The sequence below is a fragment of the Schistocerca cancellata genome, unplaced genomic scaffold (genome assembly GCF_023864275.1).
Source record: "Schistocerca cancellata isolate TAMUIC-IGC-003103 unplaced genomic scaffold, iqSchCanc2.1 HiC_scaffold_1101, whole genome shotgun sequence".
Lineage (NCBI taxonomy): Eukaryota > Metazoa > Arthropoda > Insecta > Orthoptera > Acrididae > Schistocerca > Schistocerca cancellata.
The window spans coordinates 506,355-528,159 of NW_026047100.1; the positions used below are offsets into that span (position 1 = coordinate 506,355).

General features: G+C 42.6%; 1 protein-coding gene across 1 annotated transcript in view; it reads right to left on the reverse strand.

Moving 5' to 3' along the window:
• The window catches only part of LOC126155889 (PDF receptor-like), a 287,262-nt gene that overhangs the window by 11,087 nt on the left and 254,370 nt on the right, over positions 1-21,805 (reverse strand). Inside the window, exon 10 of the mRNA XM_049916260.1 lies at positions 18,189-18,372. Within this exon, the coding sequence (XP_049772217.1) occupies positions 18,189-18,372 (184 nt within the window). The remainder of the gene's footprint in view (positions 1-18,188; positions 18,373-21,805) is intronic.

Below are 21,805 nucleotides of genomic sequence, written 5' to 3' on the forward strand. Positions count from 1 at the left end.
GATGCTGGTAGACCTCCTTAATTCATATAATCTTATGCAAACCGTATTCTTTCCAACGAGAGTGCAAGGGAACAGTAGAACAACCATAGACAACATTTTTGTTCATTCCTCATTACTAGAAGGGCATTCTGTTAGCAAAAAGGTGAATGGCCTTTCAGATCATGATGCACAAATTTTAACTCTAAAAGATTTTTGTGCTGCAACACGTGTTAAATATAGTCATCAGCTGTTTAAGAAAGCTGATCCAGTTGCTGTAGAGACCTTTGTAAACCTTCTAAAGGAACAAGAGTGGCAAGATGTTTATAGCGCTGATACAGTAGGCGATAAATATAATGCTTTTCTCAAGACTTTTCTCGTGCTCTTTGAAAGTTGCTTTCCGTTAGAACGTTCAAAACAGGGTACTAGCACAAACAGGCAGCCTGGGTGGCTGACTAGAGGGATAAGAATATCTTGTAGAACAAAGTGCAATTATATAAAAACATTAGAAATAGTCAAAATCTAAATGCAGCAGCCCATTACAAACAGTATTGTAAGGTGCTTAAAAATGTTATTAGGAAGGCAAAAAGTATGTGGTATGCAGATAGAATAGGTAAATCTCAGGATAAAATTAAAACCATACGGTCAGTCGTAAAGGAAGTGGCTGGTCTGCAGAGACATGTCGAGGATATAGAATCAGTGCCTAGTGGGAATGTCCGTGTTACTGATAAGTCGCATATATGTACAGTATTTAATAATCACTTTCTGAATATAGGAGGCGAACTAAATAGAAACCTTGTCCCAACAGGGAATCATATAGCACTCTTAGAAAAAAGTGTTCCGAGACTGTTACCTGAAATGCTCCTCCATGATACTGACAAGAGGGAGATTGAGTTAATAATTAAATTACTAAAGACCAAGAACTCTCATGGATATGACGGGTTATATAGCAGACTACTGAAGTATTGTTCTATGTATGTTAGCCCAGTACTTAGCCATATCTGTAACTTTTGCTTTAGGAGTGGCCGGTTTCCTGACCGATTAAAGTACTCGGTAGTGAAGCCACTTTATAAAAAGGGAGACATTGATAATGTTGACAATTTTAGACCTATTTCTCTGCCATCGGTGTTTGCTATAGTTATCGAGAAGGTTGTATATACAAGGTTACTGAAGCATTTAAATTCACATAATTTGCTGTCAAATGTTCAGTTTGGTTTTAGAAATGGTTTAACAACTCAATTCTGTGAGGTTTTGGACGGATTAAATAAAAGGTTGCGAACGCTTGGTGTTTTCTTTGATTTAACGAAGGCTTTTGACTGTGTTGACCACAAAATGTTACTGCAGAAGTTGGACCATTATGGAGTAAGGGGAGTAGCTTACAATTGGTTCGCCTGTTACTTTAAGAACAGAAAGCAGAAGGTAATACTTCGCAATATTGGGAGTGGTAGTGATATTCAGTCCCAATGGGGCACTGTTAAGTGGGGCGTTCCCCAAGGGTCGGTGCTAGAGCCACTGCTGTTTCTTATTTATATAAATTATATGCCTTCTAGTATTACAGGTGATTCAAAAATATTTCTGTTTGCTGATGACACCAGCTTGATAGTGAAGGAACTTGTATGTAATATTGAAACAGTATCAAATAATGTAGTTCATGAAATAAGTTCATGTCTTGTGGAAAATAATTTGATGCTAAATCACAGTAAGACTCATTTTTTACAGTTTCTAACTCACAATTCAACAAGAACCGATATTTTGATCAGACAGAATGGGCTTATTATAAGCGAGACGAAACAGTTCAAGTTCCTAGGCGTTCGGATAGATAGTAAGCTGCTGTGGAAAGCCCATGTCCACGATCTTGTTCAGAAACTAAATGCTGCTTTATTTACCATTAGAACAGTATCTGAAATAAGTGACAGTTCAACACGAAAAGTAGTCTACTTCGCATATTATCATACGCTTATGTCGTATGGTATTATTTTTTGTGGTAATTCTTCCGATTCAAAAAGGGTATTTCTGGCTCAAAAACGGGCTGTTCGAGCTATATGTGGTGTAAGTTCGAGAACCTCTTGTCGACCCTTATTCAATAGTCTCGGAATTCTGACATTACCCTCACAGTATATATTTTCTTTAATGTCGTTTGTTGTTAGCAATATTAGCCTATTCCCAAGAGTTAGCAGCTTTCACTCAGTTAACACTAGGCAGATATCCAATCTGCATGTGGAATGCACTTCCTTGACTCTTGTGCAGAAAGGAGTGCAGTATTCTGCTGCATCCGTTTCCAATAAGCTACCACAAGAACTCAAAAATCTTAGCAGTAGCCCAAACTCTTAACTTTAAACTGAAGAGTTTCCTCATGGCTCACTCCTTCTATTCTGTCGAGGAGCTCCTGGAAGACCTAAAAAATGAAGCAAATTCCGGTGTTATATTGTTGATTTTCTTTATTTAAACTTAAGACTTGTTACCTGAATATGTTTTCTTTATATTTCATTTTATCTGTTTCTAATATCGTGTTATAATTTCATGTATTGACTCGTTCCATGATCATGGAGACTTCTCCTTAATTTAGTCCCATGGAACAATAAATAAATAAATAAACAGTTAGGTAATTTTCACACCTTTCAGCACCTTTAGGATTGGATTTATTATATTCTTCTTGACGTCTGAGGGTATTTCGCCTGTCCCACACATCTTGCTCACCAGATGGTAGAGTTTTGTCAGGGCTGGCTCTCCCACGGGTGTCAGTAGTTCTAATGGAATGTTGTCTACTGCCGGGATCTTGTTTCGACTTGGTTCTTTCAGTGCTCTGTCAAATTCTTCACGCACTATCGTATCCCCCATTTCATCTTCATCCATTTCCTCCTCCACTTCCATAATATTGCTCTCAAGTACATCGTTCTTGTGTAGACCCTTATATACTCCTTTGACCTTTCTGGTTACCCTTCTTTGCTTAGGACTGGTTTACCATCTGAGCTCTCGATATTCATACACGTGATTCTCTTCTGTCCAAATGTCTGTTTCATTTTCCTGTACTTATCTATCTTACCACGGAAGTAGATTCTTCTTCATCCTTATATTTGTCCTCTAGCCATCCCTGCTTAGGCATTTTGCACTTCCTGTCTATCTCATTTTTGAGACGTTTGTATTCCTTTTCGCCTGCTTCATTTGCTGCATTTTTATATTTCTTCTCTCATCAATTAAATTCAGTATCTCTTCTGTTATCCATAGAATTTTATTAACCCTCGTATTTTTACCTACTTGATGCTCTGCTGCCTTCACTATTTCATCTGTCAAAGTTGCTCATTCTTCTTGTACTGTTGCCGGCTGGTGTGACCGAGTGGTTCTTGGCGCTTCAGTCTGGAACCGCGCGACCGCTACGGTCGCAGGTTCGAATCTTGCCTAGGGCATGGATGTGTGATGTCCTTAGGTTAGTTAGGTTTACGTAGTTCTAAGTTCTAGGGGACCGATGACCTCAGGTGTTAAGTCCCATAGTGCTCAGAGTCATTTGAACCATTTTGAACTTCTAGTACTGTATGTCTTTACCCTGTTCTTGTCATGGCTCTCTCTGAAACTCTCTACAGGATCTGGTTCTTTCTGTTTATTCAGGTCTCATGTCCTTAAATTCCTACCTTTTTGCAGTTTCTTCAGTTTTAGTCTACAGTTCATAACCAATAAATTGTCCAAATCTGCCCCTTGAAATGTCTTACAATTTAGAACTCGGTTCCTAAACCTCTGTCATGCCTTATATATAATCTATCTAAAACCTTCCAGTGTCTCCAGGCCTTCTTTCACGATTCCTACTGCTCTCAATGTCGATATTGTATCTGCATGTCATTCACTGCAATATATGAACTAAAAGCTACCATACGAAAAGTTTAGGAATTTCCGTTTCTGCCTTTGAGAACTCTTTAAAATTTCGTGCAATGTTTTACTGCCGTGCGAAGTGGCTGCGCGGTTTGAAGTGCCATTTCGTGGATTTCGTTGACCCTCCCGCTGGAGGTTCGAGTCGTCCCTCGGGCATGGGTGTGTGTGTTGTTCTTAGCATAAGTTAGTTTAATTAGTTTGTAAGTTTAGTGACCGACGACCTCATCAGTTTGGTCCCTTAGGAATTCACACACATTTCTAACACATACAATGTTTTACTTAATTTGATGCGGCGCAGTAAGTATGACGGATAAGGGAGAGAAATTTAAGTCTTTGTCGAATGAAAGTATCAGTCTGTAAGATGTGCAAATATCAAATATTTTTCACTTAACAGTTTTCGAAAAATCGGATGATAAGTATTTAATATCGTTCAGAACGCCGTCGCTCAGTACACGCAATAGCATTTGGCGAACACAAAAGCAGTCTCAGCACGGAATGCAAAGAGCTCGTATATAGCTACTAAACGGTTTGATCAGTCATAGTGTCGGGAACAGTACCCGGTGGTCCGATTGCACAGCGACGGTAATGCAAAGTGATACACTGTGAATATCTTGGCCGAGCACTACCAAACTGATTCTCCAGTATTTCCATGGCTGCGCGACTTTTTGGTTAAAATTTCATTCTCATGCGAGATTATTTTAGGTACAGATAAAATCTAGTGGTATAGATGAACAACTAATCAGTAAATGATGGTTATTGTCATGTCGAGGCCCGTTTAAGACCCAAATGACACGCAGTCTCTTGGGGCGTTAAATTTGTTTAGAGGATATATGATTATTAATAACGGTTGAAAATTCTCGATAAACAAAGCAAAGGTTTCCCTCAAATATCGGCCACCACACGAGCCATGGATGTGTTGTTACGTGCCAACACTGACTTCAGTATGGACCATTGTTTTAGGCCAGTGGTTTCCAAGGTGAGGGTAACTGACCCACAGAGGGGTAAAATTAAATTTTCTGCGGGGTAAAAACCAAACAACTCGATTCTGTTTCAATCACAAAACTAAATTGTTTTCAAAAGGTCGAACACTGTTCATATAAGTTATCAATAATTACTTTTTCTCAATTGGTTCATTAATTTGATGGAAGTTACAGGTTCCTCACATAGTCCACCTACTATGCACATCTGTATTGTTTTGTTCCGTCACTTTCTGATGATAAAAGTGAGACACATATCTAACAAATGCTAAATATCTCAAGAAAAGTTGTAGATAGTACCTACAGTCGTCTAGAAAGTGCTTCATTACTCGCTTCGTAACAGGTAAAGGAATTAATTGACACCACGATACAGGGGTAACTACATAAGGCTGAACACAGTATTATTATTTTTAGTATTATTAATCAACTAGTTAGGTACAATGGATTAACAGACTGAAGTCGTCCTATTTGTAGTAGTTCAGAAGTAAGGGGTTCCACTGTATTACTATTAAGGGGTTCAGCAATCAATTGGGCCACAAACAGTAAGTATAGTCACACATCTGAACTTGTTTGATTTTAAATCGGGTTGCAGCGTGGAGGTCGAGCAAGAGCCGCAATGGAGAAGAGTAATGCAGGGGAAGTATGCTTTGTAGGATGTGTCTACCCTCACTGTGGAAAGTTAGCGTTCTTATCGGAGAAGGAGTTGCGGGTTACACTTCCAGTGCACCCAAATCGCTTTATCATTCGTTGTAACACACACACACAAACACACACACACTAAATATCATTAATGTTTCACACCTTTCACCATTATAAAAGTCTTCCAAGATGTGTCTTTTATTCTACAGTTTTGTTCAGTTTAGTTAGGCGCTAAGTTGGTGATAATATGGGGGAGGGCAGGGGTCAGCACAAGACTGGGCGAGGGGGGGGGAGGGGAGCGGAAGGGGGCAATGGTGGGGGTACATCTTAGTGTCCAACTGGACTCAGGCGTAATGATCTAAGATAGGTTGGGAATCACTGTCTAGACGATACAACTCTAATTAGTATGTAAGGTTTCCGATTTAGGTCGACATACAATTCGGTTCAAATTTCGCCTTAGGCTGACCTCAACAAGAAATACTGTACTATAGCATACTGCGTGCACTAAAATCTGGTTTTTCAAAACCCAAATTTATAAATGCATACCACTGGTGAGCACATTCACCATATTTTGAGAGATTTTTTAGTCAAAATCTAGATAAAATCTGATAAAATATTTTTCAATTGTGAGTACATAAGCTGAATCTCCGTATAAATTATGCATTGCTTTGTTAACAGACTATTGCTCATTGGCATCACAGACAAATTTGTTTTATTCAGTTAGATATAAGGGGTAGACAACTGAAGTAAGAGGTATGAAAAGAAGTAGGTAAACTGATTATTGTTTCAATAGTTGTAACCATAACTTTTAATACATTTAGCTCTGTGTGAGACAAGACGTTCAGTGCTTACATGCAAAAACACTTGCGGCTGGGCTGGCTACGGAACCGTGGTCGTACTCAGGCGTGCACGTGTTCATCCGAAGCAAACCGACGGCCACGAATGTCGCATCTGCATCTTAACAGATACTCTGCAAATCACACTTCAGTGCCTGGCAGAGGATTCGTCGGACCACCTTCACAACAAATCTCTATTATTCCACTCCCGGACAGCGCGCAGAAAGAACGAACACCTATAACTTTCCTTGCGAGCTCTTATGTCCGTTATTTTATTATGAGGATTGTTTCTCCGTAGGTCGGCGTCAACAAAATATTTTCGCATTCGGAGGAGAAAATTGGTGATTGAAATTTCGTTTGACGAAAAACGTCGTTGTTTTAATGGTGTCCATCTTAAACCCTGTATCATGTCCGAGACACTCTGAACCCCATTTCGCGATAATACAAAACGTTCTGCTCTTCGTTGAACTTTCTCGATGTACTCCGTTAATCCTATCTGGTACCGATCCCACACCGCGCAGCAATACTCCAAAGGAGAATGGACAAGCATAGTGAGGGCAGTCTGTTACATTTTCTAAGTGTTAGCCAATAAAACGCGTGAGGTGAGATCGGCCCTGTATGGAATATGTGTGGGCCAGACGACATGCGCCAAGGTTGTTTGAATTACGCCGCAGAAGCTTCGCTGGGAAGCCACTAATTCATCCTCCACACATTGTTGATCTCTCCCTCAAGCGATTTTTACGTGTTTGGAGCCCTGAAGAAAGACATTCCACGGCCGTCGATTTCCTACGGACGAACAGACGCACGCCTCGGCGCAATAATGGTTCCGTAGCCAAACAGAAACATTTCTGCAGGAATGCACTGGACCGTTTTCTCTAGCACTGCAATAAACGCGTTAACAGTTGTAGCGATTACTTTTGAAATAATAAAGGTTTTGATTTTTTTTCCATCTCTCTCTTTTTCATTTGACAGCTTCTCTTATGTTATAATTTTTGACGATATTTTTCAGTTTTCCAGTACGTTCGTGGGCAATTTTCTAAAATTCAGCTTGTTACTGACGAGCCTCTTCAAATATAACTTTCGCAGTTAAATAGTTGGATGATATTTTTTGCACTTCTGTTCCTCTGTTTTCGATTGACAATGAAGTAATCCGAAAATTTAGGAATTAAAGAATTTTATTATTAAACTAAAAAGATATGGAAAGGGTAACTGTTTGTCTTTGAAATAAGTTTAATAAATAGCGTACTTTACCGAAGCAACAACAAGACAATGGGTGTAGTATCCTGTTTCCACTAAAACTTTTAATGTTGTCAGGAGTTGCTTAAATGGAAATCAGTTGTCTATGTTGTAATTTTTAACACAGGACTAACATTCACAAATTTACAGGGTGATTCAAAAAGAATACCACAACTTTAAGAATTTGAAACTCTGCAACGACAAAGGGCAGAGCTAAGCACTATCTGTCGGCGAATTAAGGGAGCTATAAAGTTTCATTTAGTTGTACATTTGTTCGCTTGAGGCGCTGTTCACTAGGCGTCAGCGTCAGTTGATGCTAAGATGGCGACCGCTCAACAGAAAGCTTTTTGTGTTATTGAGTACGGCAGAATTGAATCGACGACAGTTGTTCTGCAGGCACTGAGAATCCGCGGGAAACAACTCAGTATGAACGTGACTCGCCTAAGGTGAACGTTTTCTGTGCAATTTCAGCCAATAAAGTTTTTGGTCCCTTTTTCTTCTAAGGTGCTACTGTAACTGGACTACAGTATCTGGGGATGTTACAGAATTGGCTGTTCCCTCAGCTCGAACAAGAAGCACAACAATTCATATTTCAGCAGGATGGAGCGCCACCACATTGGCACTTATCTGTCTGTAACTACCTGAACGTCAACTACCCGAGGCGATGGATCGGCCGCCAGGCACCCCGAGACAGAGCACTTCATCACTGGCCTCCAAGAAGCCCTGATCTTACCCCCTGCGATTTTTTCTTATGGGGGTATGTTAAGGATATGGTGTTTCGGCCACCTCTCCCAGCCACCATTGATGATTTGAAACGAGAATTAACAGCAGCTATCCAAACTGTTACGCCTTATATGCTACAGAGAGTGTGGAACGAGATGGAGTATCGGGTTGATATTGCTCGAGTGTCCGGAGGGGGCCATATTGAACATCTCTGAACTTGTTTTTGAGTGAAAAAAAACCTTTTTAAAAATCTTTGTAATGATGTATAACAGAAGGTTATATTATGTTTCTTTCATTAAATACACATTTTTAAAGTTGTGGTATTCTTTTTGAATCACCCTGTATATCTATTACGAAGGAACTGCTGTTTAGCATTCTTGTCGAAAGAAAAACAAGCGTCCATAGAAAGGTAACTAATTTCTGAGTCAGTTGTGTTAAAATATTCGCACCAGCCCTAGCTGCAGCGCCGTGCCTGCGCGACGAGTGGCGGTCACAATGTGGCAACAAGAGCAGGCGCGGGTCCTCCTAGAGGGACTGCAGCATTAGACCATCATAGGCTCGTTCGGCTACCTTCGATGAATAGTCTAAGAAACGACATTTGAACCAAGGTACAATTATACCGCGAATGTCACTGAAAATTAATGGGTACAAATTGCTGAAAGCTGGATTCGTATTCCGCTGACACCACGCCAGGCGCAATAGACTGGCTTGCTGTAGATCCAGCGTCAGCTGGCATATTGAATGGCGGCTCCTGCGTGTGGCGACCAACGTGTTTGTGTACGACGTAGCTCGGAGGAAACGGTGATTGTCAAGATCCATACATCTTCCATAAATCCAGCACGTGATATGGTCTTTAAACCCTGTTAGCATACCCTCCACGTCCTGGCAAGCAAACGGAACAATCCGGTAGGCTAATGCAAAACTGTACCCTGCAGCTCATACCACTGATGAGACGAAGAACTGTGAATTCTTGACTGGTCTGACCAGTTCCCTGATTTGTTACCAATTATAGCATCTCTGGGCCTGATGTGTAGACACATAATCATACCATCCTCTGGACAGGGACAGTGACGATATTACATACCACTGTTGTATCAAGGAATTCCTTAACATATCATTACAAGGCACTTTGCTTCTATACCACAACGAATGAAAACGTGTATTCCTGCCAGTAGGGGTCACATTTCATACCTACGTTGATGGGTGCCATCAGCCCCGAGTAAAGTAAAACTTCAGTAATTTAAAACCCGTTATGTGATGGGTATTGGCCTCCATAGCTAGGTGGTCATTGCGGCTGACTACCAAGTAGAAGATCCGAACTGGATTTCCGGTGATGCCAGCGACTTTTCTTTGGTAGGAGGGCTGGTACATCGTTGTGTAACACTTCCCGTTTTCGTTAGTGTAGTCATTAAAAGTTATTTAATGACCGGTGTCGGATTTAAAATCGACCGACTGTAATTACCGATATTTTTAATATCTTATAAGCAATTCTTCTCTGAATTTTTATTTTATGGTAACGTTTACGCTAATCCTTTCAAATAAGGTCTCACCTGCTCGGTCCCATTTCTGCTAGCGATACCTACGTCGGCACCGGTTGTGCGGCTAAGCAGTGCTGAAAAGTGATGTCGTCACCACTAATTGTAAGATTCTTATCATTTCAGAATTTGCACACTAATGTTCGTAAGCTTATATCTTTTTCCTGTTGTAAATTACATCTGAAATCGGGCGTAAAATAACTTTTAGTTTCAAAGTAAAACTGTTTACATTATTGTATTTATTTTTCATTTTAATCGCCTTTCCTTGTGTGCTTTAGCGACTTTTTTTTCGGAATTAAGGAAAATTAATTACGTGACTTCCTGAACGTCTTTCTCCCTCATTGCACCTTTGTCCAAATAGTTTCCTCAGGTGCCTACTAACAGTTCCCTCAGCTTTTCTACGAGGGCTGAATGAGTCGCCTACGCCACAACTGATACAGTAAAATAAACACATGGCGAGAGACATTTTCTGTCTTAATTTTCAGCCCTTCCACGACGCAACGAAGTCGTTTGTCTTCTATTAAAACATAAATATTTTTAATTGGCAACATCAAATATATTATATCTGGGCGATATTGCAAATCGGAAATAGAGAACCATCGATATTCCATTTCTCTACAGAACATAGTGCATGTTTACTTCTCAGCATTCTATTGAACAATAAATTAAAACAACTAATTACTCAGATTTCAGTAACGTCCTTTTTATGTATAAATTGCAGATAGATGTGAAAAAGCTTAATAGAATAAACGACTTAAGTAAAAAGAACAGTTGAAAATGCTTAACGCCAATCGTATAGTTCCAAAAGTTAAAGAGTTTTACGTGGTTCGAATTCCTTTAGTATTCCAATAAACTTTCTTGAACTCGTTCTCAAATCTGATCTCCTGGCTGTTCCATCGTGTTCCTTCATATCTGCAGACAATTTTCAAGGTGCTGTTCGGGAACAATTTCTCCCTGTTCCTGTGACTACAAGCCCTTCATAAAATATGTTTATAAAATATACTTACCAGCATTTTATCGTTATTAAGTGATACGATCCAGAATGGTTCATATTTTGCACATCATGTTACATAGAATATATGACTAGTAATTACAACGGTTTATTTATATCCAGTCACATAACTAGATATCGCAACAGCTTCTTTAGAAAGAGATCGTCATACTTAAGACAAATTTGAGTACAAACAGTTACCGTTTACGCTGCGATGTCTCTACGATATTTGTGTAATGCATATGTCGTTCGACCAGTTGCTGCAGAAAACTCAAGGTATACCGAGCAGTTCAATGTTGTTAATATTTTCTTGATGGTGGAAACGAGAGGCGAATATCGTGAAACATTTTTGTATGTCGAATTAGTGCTCTCGACAAGCACCAACTGAGCCACCCATTTCAATGGCCTAATCCCACGGAGATCAACATAAACACCAGTCTCTCAGAGTAGAGAGTTCTTGGATGTAACCTTGAACACTGAAGGTTTGTTGCCATAACGAATACTCGCCGTTTGATCCATTGAAAAACCTAATTTCTGTGATGAAAATTCCTTCCACTTTCAGGATTAGGACAAGATCCCATCACACCAATCATCTCTGTTTTGTTTTGTTTCAGGGGGTAAAAGCAACTAGTATCATACGCGTGCGTGTCAAAACTGCGAAACACGAAGACAAAAAGAGGAGCTAAGAACGACTACATGACAACGTCAATCGAAGGAAGAGAAGGCAGCTAAAAACAGGGACGTGGAGAGAGGTCTATAAAATACGCCATAGAGAAGCGGAGGTCCGGAACTAAAAATTAAGTTGCCGTCACCGTATTGCTACGCGGATAACAAACAAAACGCAGTCGACAGCCCGCATGACGTCCGCTGAAACGACCGGCAACTCACACGAAACGCAAGCGGGAACGTAAACGATTAAAAAATGGGCATTCCATCAGGAAATGGTAGATAGTTAAAAGTGGGGCGCATTGTGCTCGAAGTGGTGAGGGAACGCCACTTAACAAATGGCGATGGCAAAAAAGGCAGTGCTCAATAGGCAACCCAGTTAGAATGACCTCCCCGCGGCAGGAGGGCCGAGAGGAGGTCGTCCAAGCCGCTGGCAACAGCTTAATAACCAGGAACTTGTTCCCATGAAGGGAGGACCAGTGGTGATGCCGAAGTGACGCCACTTGCTGACAGGCGGCAACACAGAGATCTACGGAGGGAATATAAGAACTAGTGGACCCAGCTACGAGGACTGCAGCCTCGGGAGCAGCGTCCGCAGCCTCGTTTCCTGTCACAGCGACATGACCGGGAACCCATATACAGCACCGTGGTCCCATCAAGAGTAATCAAATGAAAGTTTTGCTGGACCCGTTGCACTAAGGGATGAGTGATGTAGACCACACAGAGGATTTGAAAGGCGCTGAGAGTGTCTGAGGAGATGTCACAATGGAGAAGTGTGTGTCGCTGGATGTGCTCCGTGACCTCATACAGGGCGAAGAGCTACACTGCAAACACTGAGCAGTGTGCCGGAAGCTGATATGGCGCCAATGAAGAAGGCACACCCGACGCCACGGTCAGTCCGACAGCTATCAGTGTACACAAAGGTACGAAGTTCCATGCGAAGGTCGTGAAACTGAAGGCGATAGATAGATGCTTGAGTAGTGTACTTAGGAAGAAGGCCAAGGTAAACATGGGCGCCGCACGAAGCCAAAGTAGTGATGGGTTCACACCCACCAGGAAAGTAGAAGGTAGCGCGAGGTTAAACTGCCGGAGCAAGAGCCGCAAGCGAGCTCCAGGAGGTAACAGAGATGAGGGACGCGCCCTATTCTGGCGATCAAAGGAGTTATCGAGGAGGGAGGGATAGGACGGGCGGCCACGCATGGAAGACACCCTGCTGAGGAGAAAGTCAAGGCTTTAGGACAGCGGTAGTTCGGCAGCTTCTGCGTACAGGGTCTCTACGGGGCTAGTGTAAAAGGCGTCAGTGGCCAAAAGGACGCCACGATGGTGGATAGCATTGAGACAACATAAGAGGGACAGACTTGCAGATGCATAAACAACGCTCCCATAGTCGAGTTTCTAAAGGGCAAGGGACCGGTACAAACACTAATGCACTTTACCAACGATAACTGAAGGTTTGGGCTTAAGAGGCAGCCTTAATTTCCTGAAATTGAAGGAGGTGCAGTCAGCCTGCATTTCACACGGATGATTTTCCGGGTGCAAGTGTCTTTCATTCCGATCTGCCACAGAAAATTCTCTAAACTTTAGCCATAATCATCATCATCATCATCATTTAAGACTGATTATGTCTTTCAGCGTTCAGTCTGGAGCATAGCCCCCTTATAAAATTCCTCCATGATCCCCTATTCAGTGCTAACATTGGTGCCTCTTCTGATGTTAAACCTATTACTTCAAAATCATTCTTAACCGAATCCAGGTACCTTCTCCTCGGTCTGTCCCGACTCCTCCTACCCTCTACTGCTGAATCCATGAGTCTCTTGGGTAACCTTGCTTCTCCCATGCGTGTAACATGACCCCATCATCTAAGCCTGTTCGCCCTGACTGCTACATCTATAGAGTTCATTCCCAGTTTTTCTTTGATTTCCTCATTGTGGACACCCTCCTGCCATTGTTCCCATCTACTAGTACCTGCAATCATCCTAGCTACCTTCATATCCGTAATATCAACCTTGTTGATAAGGTAACCTGAATCGACCCAGCTTTCGCTCCCATTAACAAAGTTGGTCGAAAGATTGAACGGTGCACAGATAACTTAGTCTTGGTACTGACTTCCTTCTTGCAGAAGAGAGTAGATCGTAGCTGAGCGCTCACTGCATTAGCTTTGCTACACCTCGCTTCCAGTTCTTTCACTATGTTGCCATCCTGTGAGAATATGCATCCTAAGTACTTGAAACCGTCCACCTGTTCTAACTTTGTTCCTCCTATTTGGCACTCAATCCGTTTATATTTCTTTCCCACTGACATTACTTTCGTTTTGGAGATGCTAATCTTCATACCATAGTCCTTACATTTCTGATCTAGCTCTGAAATATTACTTTGCAAACTTTCAATCGAATCTGCCATCACAACTAAGTCATCCGCATATGCAAGACTGCTTATTTTGTGTTCACATATCTTAATCTCACCCAGCCAGTCTATTGTTTTCAACATATGATCCATAAATAATATGAACAACAGTGGAGACAGGTTGCAGCCTTGTCTTACCCCTGAAACTACTCTGAACCATGAAGTCAATTTACCGTCAACTCTAACTGCTGCCTGACTATGCATGTAAAGACCTTTAATTGCTTGCAAAAGTTTGCCTCCTATTCCATAATCTTGTAGAACAGACAATAACTTGCTCCTAGGAACCTGGTCATATGCCTTTTCTAGATCTATAAAGCATAGATACAATTCCCTGTTCCACTCATAACACTTCTCCATTATTTGCTGTAAGCTAAAGATCTGGTCCTGACAACCTCTAAGAGGCCTAAACCCACACTGATTTTCATCCAGTTGGTCCTCAACTAATACTCGCACTTTCCTTTCAGCAATACCTGAGAAGATTTTACCACAACGCTGATTAAAGAGATACCTCTGTAGTTGTTACAATCTTTTCTGTTTCCATGTTTAAAGATTGGTGTGATTACTGCTTTTGTCCAGTCTGAAGGAACCTGTCCCGACTCCCAGGACATTTCAATTATCCTGTGTAGCAATTTAAGACCTGACATTCCACTGTATTTGATGAGTTCCGACTTAATTTCATCCACCCCAGCCGCTTTATTGCACTGCAATCTATTGACCATTTTTTCCACTTCCTCAAATGTGATCCTATTTCCATCATCATTCCTATCCCATTCTACCTCGAAATCTGAAACATTACTGATCGCATTTTCACCTACATTGAGCAACTCTTCAAAATACTCCCTCCATCTGCCCAAGGCATCCACAGGATTCACCAGCAGTTTTCCTGACCTGTTCTAAATACTTGTCATTTCCTTCTTACCTCCCTTTCGAAGACTGCTAATTACACTCCAGAATGGTTTTCCAGCAGCTTGACCCATAGTCTCCAACCTGTTTCCAAAGTCTTTCCACGATTTCTTCTTGGATGCTGCAATTACCTGTTTGGCTTTGTTTCTTTCTTCAACATAACTTTAGCCATAAAGGAAAATTCTGAGGAAATGATATGTAACAGCTTTAATAAACTGGAAAATTTATGTTACGAAATGGGGGCGTGGACTACCGGAATTCTGAGGGGGCCATATATGGTGTACCAGGATGAAACCATTGTGATTTTTGAGAATTAACAGTGGTATATGAAACTCTGTATGCCCATTCATAATGATTTCACGACATTCTCTCCAGACTAAAGTGCAAAGAGAATGATTCTGTACATTAAAGCAATAGTCATCGGTAAAGAACACATGCAGCAGTTCATTCCTTGCCCAATCTCGATGCTACTGACAGTACATTAATCTGACTCATCTCAGGACCACTGCCATACATCTGCTGGACAGTTCGATTGATCTGACTCTCCAGGTCAACTGAAGCATGGGATACAACCCGTCTGCTTTGACCAATGACGTCATAGTTTGCTCATGGATATTAATGTCATTATTTTCGAGCCATAGATAATAAATCGGTTATCTTCTGTGACGAGGCGTCATCATTGTAAATTTAAATAAATGTATGTGATTTAAGACGGGGCAAGACATGTACGATTTTCGTCACTCGTATTAATTTAAATCACATGTTCATTCCAATTCATTCGGCACTTATTTCATTCTTAGTAAGTCTGAGATATTTTGGAAGAATTGTTTTTCTTTCTGGACAAGTTTTACTTTTTGAATTTCCTTTGTAGCTTCGGATTTATCTGCTCCTGTGAATATGGAGGACTTGAAGCAGGGTTCATCAACTGCAGTATGTAGTACAAATGTTACAGTAGTAACCTTTTTTTCGCCTTCGCTAGCACCAGTTTTACTACGATATTTTTCAGTCGATAATGGTACTAGGGAAGGCGAAAAGACCGACATATGTTACATCTGTCTCTCATCCTTCAGTTGACCTATATAGGTCCTGTTTTTCAGGTGACCTATATAGGTCGACTGAAGTATGGGATACATGTATCAATTCAAGAGTGAAAAGAATAGGATGCTAATTGCAGCGGACACGAAGAAAGCAACATCTGTAAAATTTCTGTCCAGTACTTCAGTTGACCTGCATAGGTTAAATGAAGAATAGGATACTAGTGATAGCTACGACGAAAAAGTATACACAGCCAGCCCGCATCACGTGGTCGTGCGGTAGCGTTCTCGCTTCCCACACCCGGGTTCCCGGGTTCGATTCCTGGCGGGGTCAGGGATTTTCTCTGCCTCGTGATGGCTGGGTGTTGTGTGCTGTCCTTAGGTTAGTTAGGTTTAAGTAGTTCTAAGTTCTAGGGGACTGATGACCATAGATGTTAAGTCCCATAGTGCTCAGAGCCATTTGAACCATTTATAAACAGCCTGCGTTAAATTTGTATCCCGGGCTGCAGTTAACCTATGCATATCAGCTGAAGTTCAGGATAGAACTCATACATTTCAACCGAGGTATTCCATGCTAACGTTACTTCTGACTCTGTTTCTTCTTTCTTTTCTGCAGTAGCATCCCAACACCTTCAGCTGAGCTATATAGCTCAATTGAAGAACAGGATGCTAGGATTCAAGGAGGCGATATACTTAACATTATGTGGGAAATGTGAATGTACGTGATATACGTCTACGATGTGTTTTCTCTGTCAAGCATTATTTTGTTTCTCCACACTCGTCTTTGCTGTTAAATCTGTGCTTATACGTCTACGATGTGTTTTCTCTGTCAAGCATTCTTTTGTTTCTCCTCATTCGTCTTTTCTGTTAAATCTGTACAATACATCATCTGTGGCAACTGCTGACGTCTTTGGTCAAAGCCGACGGGGTTGTATCCATTTCTTCAGTAATCCCGACTCTCTGCTACAAAGCTAGTGGAGAGACTGCAGGAAACGAGACTGCTGGAACTTCTGCAGACAATGATCTTGCATGGCTGGATATCATCCCACCCTTTAAGGTTAGACGTCGATCCTGTTGCGGAGAGGTTACTGTAGGTTGACACTCAAGTAGCTGTGACGGACTGCCAGGTGTCCTTTAAATTTGTCGCTTTTAAAAGCTGTTGATGCTGTAGTTTATGTAATCATTGATGGTATGTTCAGTTTATTGCCTTTCGTTACGTTGGAATTATGTATCTGCACGAAGCCAGGCTATTCCTTTCCTATACTAAAGGGAGCTGCCTAGCAGTACGAGACTGCAGTCCCAATGGACTCACCGAGCGAGGTGGCGCAGTGGTTAGCACACTGGACTCGCATTCGAGAGGACGACGGTTCAATCCCGTCTCCGGCCATCCTGATTTAGGTTTTCCGTGATTTCCCTAAATCGCTTCAGGCAAATGCCGGGATGGTTCCTCTGAAAGGGCACGGCCGATTTCCTTCCCCATCCTTCCCTCACCCGAGCTTGCGCTCCGTCTCTAATGACCTCGTTGTCGACGGGACGTTAAACACTAATCTCCTCCTCCTCCTCCTCCCAATGGAGTCGAGTGGGGCTCAATTATTTGTCTGGACTCCAAAATTTAGGCCTTACATCAATTTCCTAACTCAAGGAAAAACACAGAAATGGTTCCTTTGAAAGGGGGTACTGCTAATTTCCTTCCGCATCTGTCCACAACAACAGGCATATGCACCACCTCTCTGACATAATGTTCACTCTTTCTTTCATCCTAATGTAGATAGCATGATTCCACTATCCATTTTTTAATTACAATCACTGTTGTATCGGCAGATTAGCCAAGACAACGCACACTAATTTAGAGGAGGCCGAAATGCACGCGTCAACTCACGCAGGCTGGCGTTAGGTCTGAAACAGGATACGTAATGAATGCTATAGAGAAAAGTACGTAGCTGCTGGAATACTTAACTTTAATCCATCATTTGTATACAGCATTCTTGATGATACAAGTGAGACTCTCTCTAGAAATGGTTAATGGCGCCTTGCTAGGTCGTAGCCATGGACTTAGCTGAAGGCTATTCTAACTATCTCTCGGCAAATGAGAGAAAAGGCTTCGTCAGTGTAGTCGCTAGCAAAGTCGTCCGTACAACTGGGGCGAGTGCTAGTACGTCTCTCTAGACCTGCCGTGTGGTGGCGCTCGGTCTGCGATCACTGACAGTGGCGACACGCGGGTCCGACATGTACTAATGGACCGCGGCCGATTTAAAGCTACCACCTAGCAAGTGTGTTGTCTGGCGGTGACACCACAATCTCTTCACGTCCAAGCCTCACATAGGCAACAATCGTTACAGCTCGATAATGAATAGGTGCAGCAAGGCAGTTATGTGGGTGGCAAGCAGTTTCAGCGGCACAATACGCACCTCGCCGTTGAGGAAGCAGTAGAGGCAGGCTATGAAGAAGCCCTGGAAGGAGACGAGGAAGTGCGTGGCGTAGGACCAGAGCGCGAACTCCCACGCGGCCCGGTCCAGCGGGGCGTCCGCCATGTTGACCAGGTTGGTGATGCCCAGCAGCGGCAGCAGCACCACCGCAGCCCGCACCGCCTTCCTGGTGACGACAATAGAGAGCTGCTGTAAAGAAGTCCTGGGAAGCGACGAGGAAATGCAGTGCGTGATCTCCTAGACAAACTTGGTCATATGGACAGGTGATCGGGTATTGTAAGGTCTGATGGGACCTAGCTGCTGAGATCTTCGTTCCGTAAGCTTACGCACTACTTAAACTTAATCTAACTTACGCTGAAAACAACACACACACACACCCATGCCGTAGCGAGGTCTCGAACCTCCGGGGGGGGGGGGGGGGGGTGGAGCCGCCTGGAACGTGAAATGACGCCAGAGACAGCGCGGCTAACCCGCGCAGTTGGTTAATTACAACATTAACGTCACGCCACTGCCACCACAGCACTTATTTGGTAATAACTGTAGAGGAATGCTACGAAAAATTCCTGGAAGGAGACGCGAAACTGCGTTGAACCTAAACATGAAGTGCCAAGCAACTATGTGCTGAAAGGCTTCTGCCACGTTCACCAGGCTGGCTATCCCCAGCGTCGACATCAGCACCGCTGCCACCCCACCAGTTTCCTGGCGGCAACAGCAGAGGAATGTAGTACACAAGTCCGGGAGGGAGACTAGGAATCGCATCAAATCAAAGCACAAACTCCAAGTGGATCCTCTCCAGAACGGCATCCGCTGTGTTGAATAGGTTCGTGATCGCCAGCAGTGAAATAAGCGCCACTGACACCGCACCAGTTTTTTGATGGGAAAACAAAGGAATGATATCAAGAAATCAGGGAAGGAGACTAGTAACTGCGTCCAACAAGAGCACGAACTCCAAGGTGGTCTTATCTACATCTACATCTACATCCATACTCCGCAAGCCACCTGACGGTGTGTGGCGGAGGGTACCTTGAGTACCTCTATCGGTTCTCCCTTCTATTCCAGTCTCGTATTGTTCATGGAAAGGATTGTCGGTATGCCTCTGTGTGGGCTCTAATCTCTCTTATTTTATCCTCATGGTCTCTTTGCGAGATATACGTAGGAGGGAGCAATATACTGCTTGACTCTTCGGTGAAGGTATGTTCTCGAAACTTTGACAAAAGCCCGTACCGAGCTACTGAGCGTCTCTCCTGCAGAGCCTTCCACTGGAGTTTATCTATCATCTCCGTAACGCTTTCGCGATTACTAAATGATCCTGTAACGAAGCGCGCTGCTCTCCGTTGGATCTTCTCTGTATCTTCTACCAACCCTATCTGGTATGGATCCCACACTGCTGAGCAGTATTCAAGCAGTGGGCGAACAAGCGTACTGTAACCTACTTCCTTTGTTTTCGGATTGCATTTCCTTAGGATTCTTCCAATGGCTCTTAGTCTGGCATCTGCTTTACCGACGATCAACATTATATGATCATTCCATTTTAAATCACTCCTAATGCGTACTCCCAGATAATTTATGGTATTAACTGCTTCCAGTTGCTGACCTGCTATTTTGTAGCTAAATGATAAGGGATCTATCTTTCTGTGTATTCGCAGCACATTACACTTGTCTACATTGAGATTCAATTGCCATTCCCTGCACCATGCGTCAATTCGCTGCAGATCCTACTGCAGTTCAGTACAATTTTCCATTGTTACAACCTCTCGATACACCACAGCATCATCTGCAAAATGCCTCAGTGAACTTCCGATGTCATCCACCAGGTCATTTATGTATATTGTGTATAGCAACGGTCCTATGACACTCCCCTACCGCACACCTGAAATCACTCTTACTTCGGAAGACTTCTCTCCATTGAGAATGACATGCTGCGTCTTGTTATCCAGGAACTCCTCAATCCAATCACACAATTGGTCTGATAGTCCATATGCTCTTACTTTGTTCATTAAACGACTGCGGGGAACTGTATCGAACGCCTTGCGGTAGTCAAGAAACACGGCATCTACCTGTGAACCCGTGTCTATGGCCGTCTGAGTCTCGTGGACGAATAGCGCGAGCTGGGTTTCACATAACCGTCTTTTTCGAAACCCATGCTGATTCCTACAGAGTAGATTTCTAGTCTCCAGAAAAGTCATTATACTCGAATCCAGTGATGCATGAACTGTGTTGAACAGGTTCGTGATCTCCAGCAGTGACGTCATCGCAAATGCAACCATACCATTTTCCTGTTGGCATCAGTAGAGGAATGTTACAAAGAAATGCATGGCTTATGACTACAGTGCAATGTCACATGTGGACATATCCAGGTGGCATCCACCATGTTCAACAGTCTGGCGATTCCCAGCGGCAGCAGCAGAACCAGAAACGTGTGCACAGCTTTGCTCTCGACAGCAGTGTCGGAGGTGTGTACCCACCACAAATCCACTAACTAATCAGGGCTACTGTGCCCATGTGTGTACGATACTGGTATTGTGAAGAAGTATGCCTCAAATAAGTTTCAGAACTTAAATCATGCAGAGGAAAAATATATCACTTTAATAGGCAGTCGAATTGTGCCCAAAACGATGTCACAAAGTAAATCAAGTAGATAGGTGTGTAATTTAAAGTGTTAAGTATTACACAGCGGTCGAACGTGGCAATGAGATGCCAGATGAGACGCCCACATACATTATTACGACACTGCTAGGCACTGCCTCTAGATCTACACCCACGTTTTAGCTCAGGAAGCTATCTGACTGTATGTTACACAAGTTACTTCATTTACCATCGTCATTTCCTCTTTGCCTGCTTCTGTGATGAAAAGTGCAAGGAGAGAGATCGAAAGCTGCTCTGTATGCCTGTAAGGTCTTTTCGAGAAATACGTAGGGTGAACCCAAGCCTCACTGGCAGTATTAGTCGTTGTTCTGGGATATTTCCTAAGTATTCTGGTACATGCGTCCTACGATTTCCGTTGGCTCATTGCAGAGTACTAATACAGAGTTGATTTACTTAGTTCGTTATCTCCACTAACTCTTTTCTATGAAAATATCTTCACAACAGTAAAGAAGCCAGTAATACACTATTATACAAGTAACATTTTATTACAGTGTGTTCACTCTGCACAGTCAGCGTAGAGTGTACTACGTCACAGTTCCGGAGCTGTTCCCTTGCAGGTCTTGTTCAAAATGTCGGCCATAATGATCATGGAAAAGAGCACAGTGACAGAGCATTGGCTGTGTGACACATTCAAGGCTCTCAGAAGAATGGAGTACTTGTTCCGTGGCTACGACGATCCTAGCAACCAGGTGCAAGTGTTATCGACATTAGTATCGTAAACTAGGCCCTTTACGTAGCCACTGAAGAGGAACCTCATTGGTGATCGTATTTTGCGGGATTTTTCGCTGTTTTCAGTATACTTTCCCAGAAAGAAAGGTAACTGTAACTGGGGTAACATACCGAATACGCCGTAAATACGGTATAACCATGTAACGAACCACTGGAGACCGTGGCTCCCTTATACGAAAATAACCTAGAATCACTTCCCAACTCTTGTCAGTTCACCTTGGTTC